Source organism: Nicotiana tomentosiformis, chromosome 8 (genome assembly GCF_000390325.3).
Source record: "Nicotiana tomentosiformis chromosome 8, ASM39032v3, whole genome shotgun sequence".
NCBI lineage: Eukaryota > Viridiplantae > Streptophyta > Magnoliopsida > Solanales > Solanaceae > Nicotiana > Nicotiana tomentosiformis.
Window position 1 is genome coordinate 49,579,105 of NC_090819.1, and position 21,151 is coordinate 49,600,255.

Consider the following 21,151-nt stretch of genomic DNA (forward strand, 5'->3'; position numbering starts at 1 on the left):
CAGGGTCAATCATGTGTGCCTGGTGTGGCAGGATTGCGAGAGAAGATTACGATTGAGATTCATCAGTCCCAATATTACATACATCCCGGCTCGACAAAGATGTATCATGACTTTAAGGAGTTATATTGGTGGAATAACATGAAGAAGTCTATTGTAGAATTTGTAGCCCAGTGTCCTAATTGTCAACAAGTAAAGATCGAGCATCAGAAACCCAGTGGATTGATTCAGAATATAGAGATTCCGACCTAGGAATGGGAGGTGATCAATATGGACTTCATTATTGGATTACCTTGCTCTTATCATAAGTTTGACTCCATCTCGATTATAGTTGATCGACTTACAAAATCTGCCCATTTTTTGCAAGTTAAGACAACTTACATGGCTGAAGATTATGTGAGGTTTTATATCAAGGAGATTGTTAGGCTTCATGGTGTGCCGATATCTATTATATCAGACCGAGGATCTCAATTTACGGCTTACTTTTGGAGGTCTTTTCAGAAGGGTTTAGGCACATAAGTGAATCTTAGCACTGCATTGCATCCGCAGACTGATAGACAGGCTAAACGTACCATTCAGACACTCAAAAATATGCTAGAGCATGTGTTCTAGATTTCAAGGGGAATTGGGATGACCATCTGCCACTCATAGAATTCGCCTACAATAATAGCTACCATTCTAGTATTAAAATGTGCGCGTACGAGGCACTGTACGAGAGGAGATGTAGATCACCAGTTAGATAGTTCGAAGTCGGTGAAACAGAATTATATGGGCAGATTTGATTCACCAAGCCATTGAGAAGGTGAAAGTGATACAGGAATGACTGAGGACGGTGCAAAGCAGGCAAAAGTCTTATTCCGATGTCCGACGTCATGATCTGGAGTTTGAGGTTAGTGATTGGGTTTTCCTGAGGATCTCACCGATGAAGGGTGTTATGCATTTTGGGAAGAAGGGTAAGCTGAGTCCGCGTATATCGGGTCGTACAAGATTCTTTGATGAATTGGACAGGTTGCCTATGAGTTAGAATTGCCATCCGAATTGGAATTCGTCCACCTGGTATTCCATGTATCTATGTTGAGGAAATGTATTGGAGACCCTTCTCGGGTCATCCCTATCAAATATGTACAAGTTACAGAGGATCTATCATATGAAGAAGTGTCAGTAGCTATATTAGATCGACAAGTCCGCAAGCTGAGAACAAAGGATATAGCTTCCTTCAAAGTATTGTGGAGGAACAAGAATGCGGAAGAAATGACATGGGAATCATAAGAGGAGATGAAGTCTAAATACCCTTACCTATTCCAGGTTGAAGATAACGATAATGCCAGGGGAACGCATGACTCAATGGAAGCTGAAACGGCTCTATGAGGTAAGCAATAGCTTGAGAATACTCTTCCTTAATACAAAATGGTGATATGCAGATAATGTACATATCCATAATGCTTTGTATAGCCTTGTGAGGCCATAGGTTAGGTTTAACTGCTTGCAAGTTTGGCTAGTGTCCATTTTATAGGGGAAATTCGGTCGGAAATTTCCATCGGAATCCACGATGAGTTAAACTCCCCATAAACCCTTACATTCGAAGATGAATGTTCCTAAGGAGGGAGGGTGTTACAACCCATATTCGCGTACGTTAGATCACGGCGTAAGTTAGTCGACGTAAATCCAAGAAGAGATTATCTTTAAGATGATAAGAAATTAATCCTATTGGTCTTAAATGATACAAGGGTGTATAAGAGTGGTTAACAATTATTAGAAGTTAAACGAATCAAGGATGTTGTAACCCATATTTTCGGGTAAAACTAGAGGAGCTTAGCATTCTCAGGAGGTCGTATTTTAAGGTATTTGAATCATATAATATCTTTATCATAAGTCTTGAAGTCAAACAAGTTATGAAACAAAAGTCGACAAAAAGTGTCGCAACTTATGTTCATAATTTTACTTAAACTTTAGGTCAATTATTACTAAGTTTTTCTCCCAATTTACTTGGAATTATGGGGTGATATACCCACTAAATTAAAGATCTATGAGTCTGGTTTCCAACGCATTAAATCGTTCATCGATACAACATCAGAGTGGAGAGATATTCGCGTTTTCGCGAGACTACGCAAGCAGCTCTCTATAGGACCCACATAGGCGGTTGAGATATATTGATATATATGAGACGCTTTAAGCCCATTTTAATTCATTATGTTTCCCTCTCTTCAGACCCTAGAAACCTAAAACCTCTCTCTCAAGGTTCTCTCATGATCCAAGACCCAAACAAAGGGCAAGCAACACAAATCAAGTGTCGGGAATCCCGTGGAGCTAGTAAGTTTCTTGTTCTTCTTGTTATTGCTAATTTTTGTGTGGTTCCAGCTCATGTGGGAGGTTTTTAGTGTTTTAAGTTCTTTAAAATACTATATCAAGTTTTTAATATCAACCCTAGGTGATTTCAAGTCTTCCAAAGTGATTCTAGTGCCAAAAAACCCGAATTGATTGCTAGTTTCGCTTCCTTGTTCTTGTGGCAGCATTGGAAGGATATTTCGTGGTGAAGTGAGGACAAATTAGAGTTGTTCTATCTATTTAAAGGTAAGAAACCTCTTATTCTACATGTATTTAAGATTATCCAAGTTGCGTCTAGGTCGTTGAAGCTAAAACTTGTGAGATATGTATCGAAAGGCTTGTTAGTAATTTTGTTGGTTGGTGGACTGTTTTAGGAGGCTTAATATAATTATTATTGATGTTTTTTGGGCTGTTTAGTGAATTTTTAAATTTTGGGAAGTCATATATATAGGGGAGGTGCTGTCCGTTTCATCATAAAATAGGTTGCGGTCGATATATAATAGTTACGACGCTTAAACGATAACGATAGTATCATTTCTCTTATTGTAGACTAAGAAGTCGTGATATTGGCATAGCTTGAGGTTGGGAAGTATATACAAGGTATGTGAGGCTATACCATTTCTACTTTTGCATGACTCTGATTGTACATAATGTAATGAACGAGCTTCCAAAAATACTCCACTCTTAGAAGCTAGCAGTACTTACTTTGTTTCCCTTATTATGGAACGCTTGATGTTGATGTTGCTTCTTTTATTCTTATGTTATCAATGTTGTTGGTACTTCCTTATTATTATAAGATTCATGATGAAGAGTTAGTCCTAATAACAGGTACGGAGGATACCGACCCTATGTCACTGTGAATGGTTTAGAATCTGATTCCAATGAGTCCAGCATGCATTTTATATATATCCCTATTTTACTCTACCGAGTCGCGCTATAGTCAGCTGGGTACGGAACCTATTTTGCAACGACTGATCAGTTGGGTTTTACAGAGCTCCACGTGGTCGTGTACGATTCTACCGAGCCTTATGATGGCCGGGTATAATTTTACCGAGCCTATTACGGTCGGGTACGATATAATGATGATGATTCCCACAGAGGCGTATGTTTTTAAAAGTGTATATATATATATATATATGTATCATGCATTTCATGTCTGTCATCCTCAGAGGCACTTAGATGTTACCGGTTGTATATTCTTTATTCCTGCTTACATTATTGTTCTTATTTATGCTTCCGTGCCTTACATACTCAGTACTTTATTTGTACTGACGTCCCTCTTATTTGTGGGTGCTGCAGGTTCTGATAGACAGGTAGACGTAGCTCCCCAACCACAGTAGGCTGTCCAGTTTAGCGGTTAATGGCGAGATCCCTTCTCCGGACATGCCGTGGTCTTAGTATGCACTTTTGTTATAGACATTATGGGTATGTCGGGGCCTTGTTCCGGAAATGTTGCAGCACTTATGTTCCTTTAGAGGCTCATAGACAAGTGTCGACTCATGTATAGTTTGGATTGCCTTGTCGGCAGATTTTTTTTGCATATTCTCTCATGGCAGCTTGTCAGCACGTACCTTATATATAGCTTCATGACATCTTTGTCAGCCCATGTAATGTATGTTCATGCCATTATCTGTCATTGTTGGTTGTTCATGATTCATGTCTACCATTTATGTTGATCTCGCAGGCCCTTATAGATAATAAGGAAGGTTAGATAAAATGCACGTTGGTGCTCGGTAGGTATGGCCCGGGTGCCAGTCATGGCCCTCCAGTTTGGGTCGTGACACTAGGATTGAAATTTTCCTACTATATAAAGGGCACTACTTTTTTATTTGAAACTATTGTTGACGCATACATCAAAGCAATAAATGTTCATTTTTGTCTTCTAGTTATTATCCGGAGTGATCTTCGGTTACTCTCTTTCTTAATTGCAACCGTGCTCATATCGAGGGCTCGATCAGAGCCAGTTTTCAGTGTTCAATGTAAAACCAGGCTTGATATTTCCATCGCGATTGGTTTGATCGTTTATTCTCTCTTTAATTTAATTATTTATTGTTCTTAGATCATTTGTATTAAATTAAATCATGTATCCTTTAAATCGCTTATAAAGTTAATTGTTACTCATTTTTAAGGGTAAACATATACTATATATGGGAGGAAAGAAACTACAAATCCTTTTAGCATACAGAGGAGAAATAATGCAATTACAAAGCAACTAATCCTGAAAATCTTTTATCGGAGCAATATGCCACCAAAGCTGGCAGGGACAATTATCTGATTGAATTTTATTTATAAAGTTTATCTCTTAACTAGATAGTGAAGTCTAACAGGAGTAAGAGGGGTAGATATTATTTCTCAGGTGCTAGTTAGCTAAAGTCCGAGGCTGTTTGTCCAGATTTAGCCTAGTTTGTGTTTGTTTTCTTTTCTCTTGAGCTGTACATGTTTACTTTAGTTAATATAATTGTCACGCCCCAAACTCGGGGAGCGCGACCGGCGCTCAACCGAGTGAACCCAAACTCGGCAAGCCTGTTAGATTTTCTTCTACCCAAACTCATCCATGAATAAAGAGGAGATGTACTCCATTAATCAAACTTTCAAAAGATTTGATTAACAACTCCCATTTCATATTCATTAGCAACTTCATTCATAATTTCTGAAATATTACAAGTTTATAGATATAATAAAAAATATGTTTTCCAAATACCAACATTTCTAGTTCAATTCCCCACATCAAACACCACCCACAACCTTTCTACGGAGCCTCTAAGTACAATAGAAGAGTAATATGGAAATGCCGACAACAAGGCCCTGGCTATACCTCAAAACACAGTACATGAGAAACAAAATATACATGACCCCAAAATGAAGTGGGGCTCACAAAATAAGCTGAAAAGAGTATACTGCTATCACTGATCAATGTCGCCTACTGCAAAACCACCTGCATCCATTAAAGATGTAGCGCCCCCGGCAAAAGGGACGTTAATACCGTCGAATAGCACTAGTATGTATAGCTAAAAGTCCTCTTTCAAAATAGAATTCCCATATAAGAAAAGGCAACACATAGAAATAGCAATTCACAATCAACAATATCCAAATGTCCAGTTAAAACATAATAATTTTCAAAATACGAACTTCATATACAATTTTTGTTGGGAGATCATTAGTACCGATATACCACCGTCTTTGTTAGCACGGAGTCCGATCACGCCCGATCGGCTAGGCCATATCCCCACGAACAATGTGGTTTGACATGTGATGAGAAAGAAAGTTGTTACTAAGGGTATTACCACCATGTGCGCAACATAGCGTCCGATCTCCACCCAATCAGCTAGGTCTCCTTCCCACATATGCCGTGTGGGTTGACTTTTCCAATTCATAGTTATTACCAGTTTCATCTCAATTAAGGGAAATAATATCATAATTTCTTCAATATTTCAATTTCATCCAAAATAAGGGGAATAATCACAATCCACCCCTACACCGGCACGTGTAGTTTCAGGTGTGGGCCTTATGACCCACCCTTCCTCGGTTTTGCTAATGATGCTCCCAAAAATATTTTTGATTTGATTTGCACATAGAGGTAACATAAATACAATAGTACTCACCTCAACATATTTCACATTGTATAAATTCTCATTAGTATTTCAAGTCATTCACAACGACAATATTTTCTTGGCTCATTTGGCCATTCACAAGATTCTTTATTCTTGGCACGATGGCCGTATTTCATATTCCACACTTTATCCTCCTTCAATTTCAAAGATCACCATCAAATATCAACATATAGAATATTCCAGAAATCACAACTTTAAGTTCATTAGAAATGAACAATCTAAGCACAATAGATTTCTTTCCGAGAAATGGAGTAAAATAATTGGCAATTGATGCGCAAGATAAAATCATCAACAAGTAACACACTATTTATTCTTGAAATACTTTTCCCCAAAAAGGGCAATACACAATTTCCACTCACGAATATGTAAGAACGCAAAGTATATTCAAAAATACTCACAAAGCATAGTATTTGTTAAAACAGCCACATATGGCATGACTTGAGTACAGAAGCTTTTAGGCAATTCTATTTTCGAAGTCATTTTAAAACAGTTGAGTCAAGGCTCATTTCATATTCTTTATCACATCATCTCACTTCATTGGCACCATTGGCCACAAGTATAACTTTCACTCTTGGCACGTTGGCCACACTTTATATCCCCAATTCACTTATTTCACTTCCAACCATCTTTATAGATTATCAACAATAAGACATTTCCAATCAAGACTTTAGCTACACATATGAGCAATTAAGAGTCTTAATCATATTGTGTTTTCTCACACAATTTGGCATCATAACCTTCATTTGAAACACAACTCAAATACATAGAATTTTAATACACGTATCATTCTTGAACACATTCCTAAAAGATAACATAATGTGATAGGAACATTCGGAACACGTTTTGAATACATAATTCTCGACACTTTGCTTATTCAGGACAATCGAATTTATCGGGGACAACTCGGAACATAGAATAAAGAACTTGGGATAACCATACTTGGAACTTACGGGAACATCATGGAATTCAATTCTAAGAGAGAAATTTTAGCCAACATACCTCGCTTTGAGCTTTCCTTTAATTACAACAACGTTCCGGAAGTTTTAGCAATCCCAATCTATTTTGAGACATAACAAAATTGAACCATAATTAGGAGGATATTTATGGTCTCAGCTCATTTGAGCATTTTATTAAACACTAGGTGTGCAAATTTAACTTCAAGGTTCTTCTACAAGATTTCCTTCACTCCACAACTCAATCCTTACTTATTTGAGCTCAACAGTCTTCCCACAAACCTTATTGGTACAAGCATGTATAATTAATAATCTTACACCCAAGAATCATTCTCCCAATCACCCATCTTTTACCCCAAACTCGAAATTGAAGACTAGGGATTTGAATCTTACCTCTTGAGTGAAGATCTTGTGAGATTTCCTTGATTGATTTCAAGGCTTGAACAAGATCTTGATGAACACTCTCACTTCTCTCTAAAATATCAGGTTTTAGCTCAAAAATGACTTAACCCCTCTCTCTACTCGGCCTTGGGGGTATTAAATGAGCTCCTACGTGCGCGGCCCCGCAGCTGGGCAAGTGACCGCGCACCTGAGGTAGAAACTCTCAAATATGTGCGGCCGCGCATCTGGGTACGCATATGATACAGGTTCAGTAAAATAGCCATAACTTTCTGTATACATATCCAAATGACAAATAGTTTGATGCGTTGGAAACTATACTTAAACAGATTTAATTTGATATGTAGATAACCACCTAAGTAATGATATTGAGGGAGTTCTATTCATTTGAAATTGGATCTTGTGCCAATTGAAACATCCTTTCCACTTAATGTGTCCAACTTGTTCCACACAAGTTCTTGCCATTACCAAAACTCCTTAGTATGTTCAACATGATATGGCTCTATCCCATAGGTCTCCTTTAATACTCAAATACGTTATTCCCAAATACCGTTGGCGCACTTTAAAATCCTAAATCATTTGAAAATTTTTACTGGGCCTTCCATTCTCCCCACTTAGGATCATTCGTCGTCGAATGAGAAGTAGAGTCCATCCCCAAACACTTAACGTAACTCGACAATTCTTTCAAATATTTCAAGCCCCCAAATTTGACTAACTCCAAAACTTTGTAAATATTTTGGCAGAGTCTCCCCTGTAATTGGGCCTAACCACCTGCCAGAGAATCACCAAAACCACCCTAACAACATATCCATAACTTAACAAAGCATCACAGTATATTTCAACAACACTGGTCTCAACATTAAGTGTATTACATTAACAGAAGTGGTATCTAGACGTGAGTTGCACATATTTAAATCATAACATATAACAAGTACCCTTTTGAATCACAACCATTTGGTTATACAAGCAAGTGAGAATACTTCCTTTACTTTGAAGGAGGCAGATCTCAATTTCCGGACTTATCTAACATGGATGACAACTAGGTACCTCTTATAAGCAAATTACCCATTAACTTCACCTTCAATAGTTTCCACCAGAACGATAGGCAAAGGATTTCCGACAACCTTCTGGAACCTAGATACATGATGCATCGGGTGCATGGAGGACAATGATAGGAATATATCATACTCATAGTTTGGCCTATTTCCTTCAATATTCTATAAGGCCTAATGTGACTACACATACTTTACCTTCCTTAATAATTCACCCAATATATTCATAGAGAAAATCTTGAGAATAACCCGTTCACTTTCTTCAACTCTAAATCCCTACGCCGAACACCCAAACTAAACCTTTGGCGACCTCCAACAATTACTCTAAGATGTGCTAGCATGAATATGACCATAAAATTTCCTATCCAATATATTTGATCACGTGATGATGCTTCTTCTTTGACATGTTTGAACCTTCAACCCGCATAGGTTACTATAAATAGGAACAACGAGGTCCGAGATTGGGCTGAAATTTTTAACAATCCATCAATGTGCTGAGTAGGGCATTTTAGGAGGTTATATGCTAAGAGACATGAAGGTTACTACCAATAATACTGACATGGTTAATCTTGTGATGACATCATTGATTCGACAAAATGAGGCATAGAGTTGCCTCGTAGGCATTGATAATGTAGGGACCATGTTCATGATTCTGAGATTTAAAAGAAATGAGTCATTTAGACATGTGACATATGGGAGGAATGGTCGGGAGGATAAAGACATTAGCGTCAGTTATTCTTGGAAGACTAAGAGTCATGAAAAGGACATCAACGATTGTTTCATTCCATATGTGCCTTGTTCGGAAATAGTATACAAAATTCATAAAAAGTAAGTCTTATAATTTTTTTCCTAGATCACAACTTTAAATACATGGTCATTCAAACAAATAAGGATACTTTTTCTTCATTTCTTTCTCGGACTCCTAAGTAGCCTCTTCAACCTGTTGGTTTCGCCACAACACTTTCACGGAGGCAATTTCTTTATTTCTCAATTTTCGGATCTCCAGCTACTTTCTTCAACATATACACAAGAAACACCGGGTGTACTAATGACATCTCAGGTGGTAGCTCAAGCTTGTACGCCACCTCACGATCCTCTGAATGCTTTTGTACGGTCCGACATACCTCAGACCCAATTTGTCACACCCCAAAATCGAGTAGTGCGACCGACGCTCAACCGAGCGAACCCGACCGAGCAAGCCTGTTAGATTCCTTCAACCCAAACTCATTCATGAATAAAGAGAATATATATTTTCCTTAATTAAACAATAAAGTGGTCATGTCTGCAATTACCAATTTCTTAGCATAAGTTTAACCATTTTTAAAGTCTAAAATGGACAAGTACTACGACCACAACATAACATAGTTTGTCTTTCCCAAGCACCAATAAACAATCCACACTATGTCTACGGAGTCTCTATAGATAAAGAAGGGTACAATGATAATGCCGGCAACAAGGCCCCGACTATACCTCAAACAGAATACACAAAGTACAAAAGATTCATGACCTCGGAATGAAGTGGGGCTCACCAAGTCAGCTGGGAAGAAGGTGCACTGCTATCACTGATCAATATCTCCTGTTGTGGAACCACCTGCATCCATTTAAAGATGCAGCGCCCCTGGCAAAAGGGACGTTAGTACCGTCGAATAGCACTAGTATGTATAACTAAACACCCTCTCAATAGAATGACAAATAATACAAACACGATTATCATAATATCAATGAAAGCCTTAATCAACATCAAACATCAATTTAGGATCAAGGCAGTGTTCAAATTAATTTCCATATTTCACATTGGGAGATTTTTAGTATCGATATACCATTGTCCACAATACCATTATTCAGAATACCATTATTCACAAAACCAGTACCACCGTACTCTTAGCACAGAGTGCGATCACGACCCGATCGGCTAGGCCATATCATTAGAGACATCAACCACAATTTATCTCAATATCAATACTACCGTATTTAACATGGAGTCCGATCACGACCCAATCGACTAGGCTATCCATTAGGGACATCGACCACAATAACAATTTCAATTACGATTTCCAGCACAATCACCACTATGTGTGCGGCATGGTGTCCGATCACGACCCGACTGGCTAGGCTGTCTTATTTGAGACATTAACCTTTTTATATCAATTATCACATTTCGTATTAATTTCACATCTTTTCATTTCATTCGCACTAATGGCCATAATTATAAGATCATTCTTGGCACGTTGGCCATATTCAGTATTTCATGCTCACATTATCAATTTCAAATATCATTATCATCATCAACAACAAATACAATTCAAATCAAGGTGTGCAGTACACATGTGAGCAATTTAGAGTCTAAGGCACATAGAGATATTTCACAAAAGTTAGCATAATAGCCTTCATTTGAACTTGACTTAAAGTCAAAATATTATTAATGCACAGCCCATTTTAACACATCCTCAATTTGTAACATAACATGAATAAATAATTTGGGATGCTTGTTGAACATATATCTTTCAACCCAATATTAATCGAAATAGCCAGTTTCATAATGAATCACTCGGGACTTACATAATTTACATGAATATCGTGGGATTCAATTCTAAGAGAAGAGTTTAGCCAACATACCTCACTTGAGCTTCCTTACACTCTAAATGTTTCGGAATTCTTAGCAACTTCAATCTATTGTAGAAATATAACAAATTGAATCAAAATTAGGAAGATGATCATGTTTGTAGCTCACTTGAGTATTTTATGAAACATTAGCTGTGCATAAGGTTTCAATGTCCTTTTTATGAAGGATTCCATCATCCCACAACCCAATCTTTACCATTTTTAGCTCAACAATCTTCCTACACCCTTTGATGACACATGCATGTAAAATAAACAACCCTCATGCCCAAAAAGTATCTTGCTAATTATCCATTCCTACATAAAATTCGAAATTGAGGGTTAGGGTGTAGAATCTTACCTCTAGGATGAAGACCTAGTGAGTTTCTCTCCTTAATCTTCCAAAACTTGAGCAAGAATTGAATAACAATTATTGAAGAATACCTTATCACTCTAGAGCACTCTCTCTCACTCTAAAATATCAGATTATAGCTCAAAAATGGCCCAAAGAGTGTATTTAATGAAATAGGGTCGGGTTTTAAAAAACCCAAAAATGGAGCTCCGGAACAAGGTATGCGATCGCATAACCGATATGCGGACCGCATATCGGTCGCATAGTTGGTCACAAAATAGCCAAAAGAACTATCTGTATATGCGGTCTGCATAACCATAATGCGGTCGCATAATGCACCACATAACAGTTATGCGGTCGCATAGTCGACCGCATAATTGCTTCCAATTGGTCCAATTAACTGCCTCACTTTGCGGCCATTATGCGGTCTGCATAGTGATTCTGCGGTCGCATAGTGGACCGCAGAAATGCACTTTTCTGCCAAAAATATTCTTTTACTTTCTGGTGCATTGTTCAACCCCGCTTAGGATCATTCGTCCTCGAATGAGTGTAAAAATCCGTCATTAGCATCTTGTGCAACTCAGTTTGTTTTGATACCACATTCGAGCAGCCCCAAATTTTACTAACTCCCAAAATTTCCAAAACTTTCGCCAGAGTTTCCCTTGTAACTTGGCCTATCCACTTGTCAGAGAGCCCCGGAAATACATCATAACAACATATACGTATTCCAACTATGTAACATAATACAATACAACACCAAATGTGGTCTCATAAACAATATATATCCATAAAGGAACACCCTTAATGCCAATTGTTCACATGATACAAAATTCATAAAAAGTAAGTCTTATAATTTTTTTCCTAGATCACAACTTTAAATACATGGTCATACAAACAAATAAGGATACTTTTTCTTCATTTCTTCCTTGGCCTCCCAAGTAGCCTCTTCAACCTGTTGGTTTCGCCACAACACTTTCATGGAGGCAATTTCTTTATTTCTGAATTTTCAGACTTGCCGATCAATAATAGAAATCAGAATCTCTTCGTAAGTCAATTTCTCATTTATCCCAATAATCTCAACCGGAACAATGAGTGTCGGATCTCCAACTACTTTCTTCAACATAGGCACATGAAACACCGGGTGTACTAATGACATCTCAGGCGGTAGCTCAAGATTGTACGCCACCTCACCGATCCTCTGAATGATTTTGTACAATCCGACATACCTCGGACCCAATTTCCCTTTCTTACCAAATTGCATTACACCCTTCATGGGGGAAACTTTCAAGAATACCCAATCATCTTTTTTGAACTCCAAATCATTATGACGAACATCCGAATAGGATTTCTGATGACTCTGAGTAGTCTTCAACCGCTCCTTAATGATTTTAAATTTTTCCATAGCCTGATGCACAAGGTCAGGCCCTATCAAATCTGCTTCTCCAATTTCGAACCACCCAATGGGAGATCTACATCTCGTACCATATAAAGCCTCGAACGATGCCATTTGAATGCTAGCATGATAGCTATTATTATATGCAAATTATATGAGTGGTAGATGATCATCCCAGCTACCTTTGAAGTCTATAACACAAGCGCGCAACATATCCTCAAGCGTCTGAATATTCCGCTCTGCCTGCTTGTCAGTCTGCGGGTGAAAGGCTGTACTAAGATTCACCTAAATACCCAAACCTTGCTGAAATTTCTTTCAAAAGTTAGCAGTGAATTGTGCTCCCCGATTAGAAATGAGGGAAACTGGGGTGCCATGCATCCTGACTATTTCTTTGATATACAACTGAGAATACTGCTCCACCGTATTAGTAAAACTAATCGGCAATAAGTGTGCTGATTTCGTGAGTCGATCCACAATCACCTAAATCGAGTCAAACTTACGTAGGATTTAGGGTTTAGACTTCATTTGAACTTGACTTAAAGTCGAAACATTATTAATGCACAACCCATATTTTAACACATCCTCAATTGGTAACATAACATGAATAAATCATTTAGGATGCTTGTTGAACATATATCTTTCAACCCAATCTTACTCGGAATAGCCAGTTTTATAATGAATCACTCGGGATTTACATAATTTACATGAATATCATGTGATTCAATTTTAGGAGAAGAGTTTGGCCAACAAACCTCACTTAAGCTTCCTTACACTCTAAATGTTCCGGAATTCTTAGCAACTTCAATCTATTGTAGAAATATAACAAATTGAATCAAAATTAGGAAGATGATCATGGTTCTAGCTCACTTGATCATTTTATCAAACACTAGGTGTGCATAAGGTTTCAATGTCCTTTTTATGAAGGATTCCATCATCCCACAACTCAATCTTTACCATTTTTAGCTCAACAATCTTCCTACACCCTTTGATGACACATGTATATAAAATAAACAACTCTCATACCCAAAAATTATCTTGCTAATTATCCATTCCTACACAAAATTCGAATTGAGGGTTAGGGTGTAGAATCTTACCTCTAGGATGAAGACCTAGTGAGTTTCCCTCCTTAATCTTCCAAAACTTGAGCAAGAATTGAAGAACAATTATTGAAGAACACCTTCTCACTCTAGGGCACTCTCTCTCACTCTAAAATATTAGATTATATCTGAAAATGGCCCAAAGAGTGTATTTAACAAAATAGGATCGGGTTTTAAAAACCCAAAAATGGACCTCCGGAACAAGGTATGTGATCGCATATGCGATCGCATAACCGATATAGTTGGTTACAAAATTGCCAAAGAAACTATCTATGTATGTGGTCACTATGCGGTCGCATAGTCGACCGCATAATTTCTTCCAATCGACCCAATTAACTGCCTCACTCTGTGGCCATTATGCGGTCCGCAGAGTGATTCTGTGGTCGCATAGTGCACTGCAGAAAAGCACTTTTCCGCCAAAAATATTCCTTTACTTTCTGTGCATTGTTCAACCCAAAAAGTCTGAGCACCATGAAACATTATTTTCTTTGCATATTTTACCGGGCTTTACACTTAAGTACTTCGAAATCTTTTTTAGGGGTGTTATATAATTTCCCTTTCTTACCAAATCTCATTACACCCTTCATGGGGGAAACATTCAAGAATACCCAATCATCTTCTTTCAACTCTAAATCCCTACAACGAACATCCGAATAGGATTTCTGACGACTCTGAGCAGTCTTCAACCGCTCCTTAATGATTTTAACTTTTTCCATAGCCTGATGCACAAGGTCTGGCCCTATCAAATCTGCTTCCCGAATTTCGAACAACCCAATAGGAGATCTACATCTCCTACCATATAAAGCCTCGAACGGTGCCATTTGAATGCTAGCATGATAGCTATTATTATATGCAAATTATATGAGTGGTAGATGATCATCCCAGCTACCTTTGAAGTCTAGAACACAAGCACGCAACATATCCTCAAGCGTATGAATAGTACGCTCTGCCTGCCCGTCAGTCTGCGGGTGAAAGGCTGTACTAAGATTCACCTGAGTTCCCAAACCTTGCTGAAATTTCTTCCAAAAGTTAGCAGTGAATTGTGCTCCCCGATTAGAAATGATGAAAACTGGGGTGTCATGCAACCTGACTATTTCTTTGATATACAATTGAGCATACTACTCCACTGTGTTGGTAGAACTAACCGGCAATAAGTGTGCTGATTTCGTGAGTCGATTCACAATCACCTAAATCAAGTCAAACTTACGTGGGGTGCGTGGTAATCCAACCACAAAATCCATATTAATCATTTCCCACTTCCACATTGGAATTTCTATGTTCTGTGCCAACCCACCGGGCCTTTGGTGTTTGGCCTTCACTTGCTAACAATTCCGACATCTTGCCACAAAGTCCGCCACATTCCTATTCATATTATTTCACCAAAAGACTTCCTTAAGATCATGATACATTTTTGTAGAACCTGGGTGCACGGAATATCTAGAAGTGTGAGCTTCAGTCAAAATCCTTTCACGGAGACCATACACATTTGGAACACATAGTCGCCATTGGTACGTTAGTGTACCATCATCCATGCGAAGAGAAAAGGCCATGGTCTTATGTTTATGAATCCCCTCTTTCAATTGTATCAACAATGGGTTGTTGTATTGTTTTTCTTTGACTTCTACTACAAGTGATGATTCAGCTTTGCACAATTACCCCTCCTTCACTAGAGTCCTCAAGACGAACTACCAAACTGGCCAGTCGGTGAACTTCTTTGGCCAATGGCCTTTGATATGCCTCCAAGTGTACTAAGCTACCCATAGATTATCGGCTAAGAGCATCCGCCACAACATAAGCCTTCCCTGGATGGTATAAAATATCAATGTCATAATCCTTGAGTAATTCAAGCCATCTTCTCTGCCTCAGATTCAATTCCTTCTGTTTAGAAATATATTGAAGGCTCTTATGGTCCGTGAATATATCCATATGGATCCCATATAAATAATGATGCTAGATTGTCAATGCAAATACCACCGCCGCAAGTTCTAAATCATGTGTTGGATAGTTCTTTTCATGATTCTTTAGTTGCCTAGAAGCATAAGCTATCACCTTTCCATATTGCATTAATACACACCCAAGCCCGATTCTTGAAGCATCACAATATACCACAAATTCATCTATACCCTCTGGTAGAGTCAACACCGGTGCCGTAGTCAATCTTGCTTTCAATTCTTGGAAACTATTTTCACAAGCATCTGACCATTGGAACTTAATTGCCTTCTGCGTCAATTTAGTCAATGGAGAGGCAAGAGTAGAAAACCCCTCCACAAACTTTCTGTAATACCCAGCTAAGCCTAAGAAACTAAGAATCTCTGTTGGAGTTGTAGGCCTCGGCCAATTTTTCACAGCTGAAATTTTCTGAGGATCAGGCGTAATTCCCTCACTAGAGACTACATGACCCAAGAATATAACCGATTCAAGTCAAAATTCACACTTTGAAAACTTTGCATATAACTGGTGATGCTGTAGGCTTTGCAGAACTACCATGAGATGATCGCCATGGTCTTCTCGACTTTGTGAATATACAAGAATATCGTCAATAAACACTATCACAAAAGAGTCAAGGAATGGCTTAAAAACTCGATTCATAAGATCCATGAAGGCTGCTGGGGCATTTGTTAGCCCAAAAGACATCACCAGAAATTTAAAATGCCCATACCGGGTCCTAAAAGCTATTTTTGGAATATCCCGCTCCCTGATCTTCAATTGGTGATACCCGGATCGTAAATCAATTTTGGAGAAGTACCTAGCACCTTGCAATTGGTCAAACAAGTGATCTATCCTTGGCAGTGGGTACTTATTTTTTATTGTTACCTTTTTAAGTTGCCGATAGTCAATGCACATTCTCAGTGACCCATCTTTCTTTCTTACAAAAAAGACTGATGCGCCCCAAGGCGACACACTCGGCCGGATGAAACCCTTTTCTAACAAATCTCTTAATTGTTCTTTTAGCTCCTTCAATTCTGTCGGTGCCATTCTGTAGGGTGGAATAGATATAGGATGTGTCTGTGGCATCCCATCAATCCCAAAATCAATCTCCCTGTCTGGTGGGATTGTAGGGAGTTCATCCGGAAAGACTCCCAAAAATTCATTCACAACAGGCACGGACTCAAGTGTAGGTGCCTCGGCATCGGTGTCCGTAACCCGGACCAAATGGTAAATACATCCCTTGTTGATCATCTATGTGGTCTCAAGGTAAGAAATAAACCTATCCTTCGGCACTACATCATCACCCTTCCACTCAATAACTGGCTCATTTGGAAATTCGAACCTAACAGTTCTAGTTCGGCAATCAAGCTTTGCAAAACATGAATAAAGCCAATCCATCCCCATTATAACATCAAAATCGACCATTCTCAATTCAATATGATCGGCCACAGTGCCCCGATCACGCAACGTGACAACACAATCCCTAGAAACCCGCGTGGCCAAAATAGACTCACCAATCAGAGTAGATACAAAGAACGGCTCATAAAGCTATTCTGGTTCTATCCCAAATTCCATAGCAACATAAGGTGTGACATATGACAAAGTGGAACCGGGATAAATGAGACCGTATACATCATGAGATTGGACGGTTAATATACCTGTGACAACATCTGGAGAAGCCTCTAAATTCTGGTGACCCCTCATAGCATAGAAACGACCAGATTCTCCCAAACGTAGTGCTCCACCCCTAGATTCACCACGCCCTGCGGGTGTTGGAGAGCCTCGAGCTGGAAGAGATGCTGCGCATGTAGTAGCTGCAGAATTGGCTAGCTGTGCCATGCCCCTGCCCGTACCTTGGCGGGACGAATGACAATCCCTCTGAATGTGAACCCTCAATCCGCATCTGTAGCATATGGGTAGGTCCATGTAGAATATTCCTAGGTTCATCTTTCCACACCTAGGGCATGGGGGCGTCCTCTGCTGCTGGAATCTACCACCATGATGACCCTGCTGATTAAATCCCATGTTGCCCTGACTGGGCATGAAACGACTCCATTGCTGCTGCTGACTGGGCTCTGATGGCGGTGCACTAGCTGTAGACTAAGCAAAGGACTGTGATGGCCCTGACGACCCTCCTCTGAAGACTGACCTGCCACCACCAGAAGAACTATCGAAGTTTCCAGTAAACCGGGCCTTATTACTACCCTCTCGCTCCATTCTGTTTCTTAATTTGCGGTTCTCTGTGGCTTGAGCTAATGCCACCATCTTTCCATAGTTCATATCAGAATTCAAGGCAGCTGTAGCAACCTCATTAATTACCAAGGGACTAAGGCCCTGTACAAATCGGCGAACTCTAGCCTCCATAGTGGGCAACATGTAAATAGCATATTTAGACAGGTACGCGAATCTCATATGGTAATCCTACACACTCAGGCTACCTTGCCTTAGGTTCTCAAACTCAACAGCATGGGCTGCCTTAGTCTCGGTAGGCAAGAAATGATCAATGAAGGCATCGGCAAACTCACCCCACCTCGCCGGAGAGCTCCCTTCTCTATGGGACTCCTCCCATAGTTGAAACCAAGAATATGCCACCTCTTTCAGGCTGTAGGAGGACAATTCCACTTCCTCTATCTCAGTAGCACACATGACTCCGAGAGTCTTGTACATCTTATCGATGAAACCCTGGGGATCTTCCTCTAGGTTAGTACCCATAAACACTAGAGGATCTAACTGGGGAAACCTATTCACCCTGGAACCAGTAGAATCCTCTAGCTGACCTGAAGATGTTGATCTTAGAGGAGCCATACAAACTTGCACCCACTTCTTCCAGTCAGCCAGGGGATTCTGCTGGTAGGATCCCCTGTTGCCCTGGCTGGGCCTAAAACGGCTCCCCTGCTACTAAATGGGCCTCGATGGATGTGCACTGACTGAACACTAAGCAAAATACTGGGACGTCCCTGATGACCCTCCCCTAAATTCTGACCTACCACCATTACCACCACTAGAAGAGCGACCAAAATTGCCCGCGGACCGCGCCTTACTGCTGCTCTCACGCTCCACTATATTCTACAGTTTGCGGGTCCCTGTGGCTTGAGTGAATGCCACAATCTTACCATTGTTCATATTAGAATTTAAGGCAACTATAGCGGCCTCATTCATAATCAAGGGGCAAAGGCCCTGCACAAACCGGTGCATTCTAGCCTCCATAGTGGGTAACATTTAGATTGCATTATTGGATAGGGGCGCGAATCTCATATGATACTCCCACACACTCATGCTACCTTGTTTCAGGCTCTCAAACTTGGCGGCACGGGCTGCCTTACTCTCGGCAGGCAAGAAATGATCAATAAAAGCATCGGCAAACTCGCTCCATCTCGCCGGAGGGCTTCCCTCCTCACGGGAGTCCTCCCACGTTTCAAACCAAGAATATGCCACCCCTTTCAGGCGATAGGAGGCCAACTCTACTCCCTCTGTCTCAGTAGCACGCATAACCTAGAGAGTCTTGTACATCTCATTAATGAAGTCCTGGTGGTCCTATTCGGACGAGCATCTGACCATTGGAACTTAACTGCCTTCTGCGTCAATTTAATCAATGTAGAGGCAAGGGTAGGGAACCCCTACACAAACTTCCTGTAATATCAAGCTAAGACCAAGAAACTACGAATCTCAGTTAGGGTAGTAGGTCTAGGTCAATTCATCACCGCTGAAATCGTCTAAGGATCCACCTCTATTCCTTCTCTGGAGACGACATGACTCAAGAACGTGACAGGTTTGAGCCAAAATTCACATTTCAAAAACTTCGCATACAACTTGTGCTGATATAGAGTCTTCAAAACTGCCCTGAGATGATCGGCATGGTTTTGTCGACTTCTCAAATATACAAGGATATCGTCAATAAACACTATCACTAATGAGTCAAGAAAAAGCTTGAAGACTGGATTCATAAGATCCATGAAAGCAGCCGGGGCATTTGTTAGCCCAAAAGACATTACCAAAAATTCAAAGTGCCCATACCGTGTCCTGAAAGCAGTTTTTGGAATATCATGCTCCCTAATTTTCAATTGGTGATACCCGAATCTTAAATCGATCTTAGAGAAGTACCTAGCACCCTGCAATTGATCAAACAAGTGATCTATTCTTGGCAGTGGGTACTTATTTTTGATTGTATCCTTGTTGAGCTAGCAATAGTCAATACACATTCTTAGCGACCCATCCTTCTTTTTTACAAATATAACCGGTGCACTCCAAGGCAACACACTCGGCCGGATAAAACTCTTATCTAACAAATCTTTCAATTGTTCCTTTAGCTCTTTCAATTATGTCGGTGCCATTCTGTAGGGTGGAATAGATATAGGCTGCATGCCTGGAATCACATCAATCCTAAAATCAATCTCCCTATCTGGCAGAATCCCATGGAGCTCATCCGGAAAGACATCCAGAAATTCTTTCATAATAGGCACAGACTCAAGCGTAGGTGCCTCAACATCGGTGTCCGTAACCCCGACCAAATGGTAGATACACCCCTTGTTTATCATCATCGTGGCCTTAAGGTAAGAAATAAACCTACCCTTCGGCACCACATCATCCCCCTTCCATTCATTCATTGACTCATTTGGAAATTCAGACCTAACGGTTTTGGTTGGATAGTCAAGTTTGGCAAAACATGAATATAGCCAATCCATTCCCATTATCACATAAAACTAAACCATTCCCATTTCAATGAGATCGGGCATGGTGTCCCAACCATGCACCGTGACAACACAATCCATATAAACCCACGCGGCCACAATCGACTCGCCCACTGGAGTAGATACAGAGAACGACTTATGGAGCTATTCCGGTTTTATCCCAATTCTCATAGAAACATAGGGAGTAACATAGGAGAAAGAGGAACCGGGATCAATAAGAGCATACACATCATGAGATTGGACAATCAATATACCAGTGACAACATCTGGAGAAGCCTCTGAATCTGGTGACATCTTATAGAATAGAAACGACTGGGTCCTCCTGAATTCTGTGTGCCACCCCTTGCAGCACAACGCCCTACGGTTATCGGGGTGCCTCGAGCTGGAGGAGGTGTTGCGAATGTAGTAGTTGCAGAACTGGCTGGCTGTGCTGCACCCCTGCCCATGCTCTAGTGAGAGGAACGACAATCCTTCTGAATGTGACCCATCATTCCACACTCGTAACATATGGGTTGGTCTATGAAGCAGGCCCCAAAGTGCATATTCCCGCACCTAGGGCATGGGGGCCTCTGCTGCTGCTGAAATCTCCCACCAGAACGACCCTGCTGGTAGGATCCCCTGTTGCCCTGGCTGGGACTAAAACGGCTCCCCTGCTACTGAATGGGCCCCGATGGCGGTGCACTGACTGAACATTAAGCAAAATACCGGGACGTCCCTAATGACCCTCCCCTAAATGCTGACGTACTACCATTACCAC

The 21,151-nt window shown here is 40.1% G+C and overlaps 1 protein-coding gene across 1 annotated transcript; it reads right to left on the bottom strand.

Moving 5' to 3' along the window:
• Window positions 1-17,254: 17,254 nt before the first annotated feature.
• LOC138897449 (uncharacterized) lies at window positions 17,255-18,511 on the bottom strand. The gene is made up of 3 exons (XM_070183420.1): window positions 18,145-18,511; window positions 17,856-18,003; window positions 17,255-17,609 (listed from the first exon to the last, which is right to left on the bottom strand). The coding sequence occupies exons 1-3, from the start codon at window positions 18,509-18,511 to the stop codon at window positions 17,255-17,257; spliced, it is 870 nt and encodes a 289-aa protein (XP_070039521.1).
• Window positions 18,512-21,151: the final 2,640 nt, after the last annotated feature.

Excerpts from the sequence above, each read along its gene's own strand:
- LOC138897449 (XM_070183420.1), bottom strand. The coding sequence starts at position 18,511 with ATGGCTCCTCTAAGATCAACATCTTCAGGTCAGCTAGAGGATTCTACT. Across the intron at positions 18,004-18,144 it reads GTTTGAGAACCTAAGGCAAG|CTGCCTTGAATTCTGATATG; the intron begins GTAGCCTGAGTG and ends AGGTTGCTACAG. Across the intron at positions 17,610-17,855 it reads AGTTCTTCTGGTGGTGGCAG|ATGCGGATTGAGGGTTCACA; the intron begins GTCAGTCTTCAG and ends CATATGCTACAG.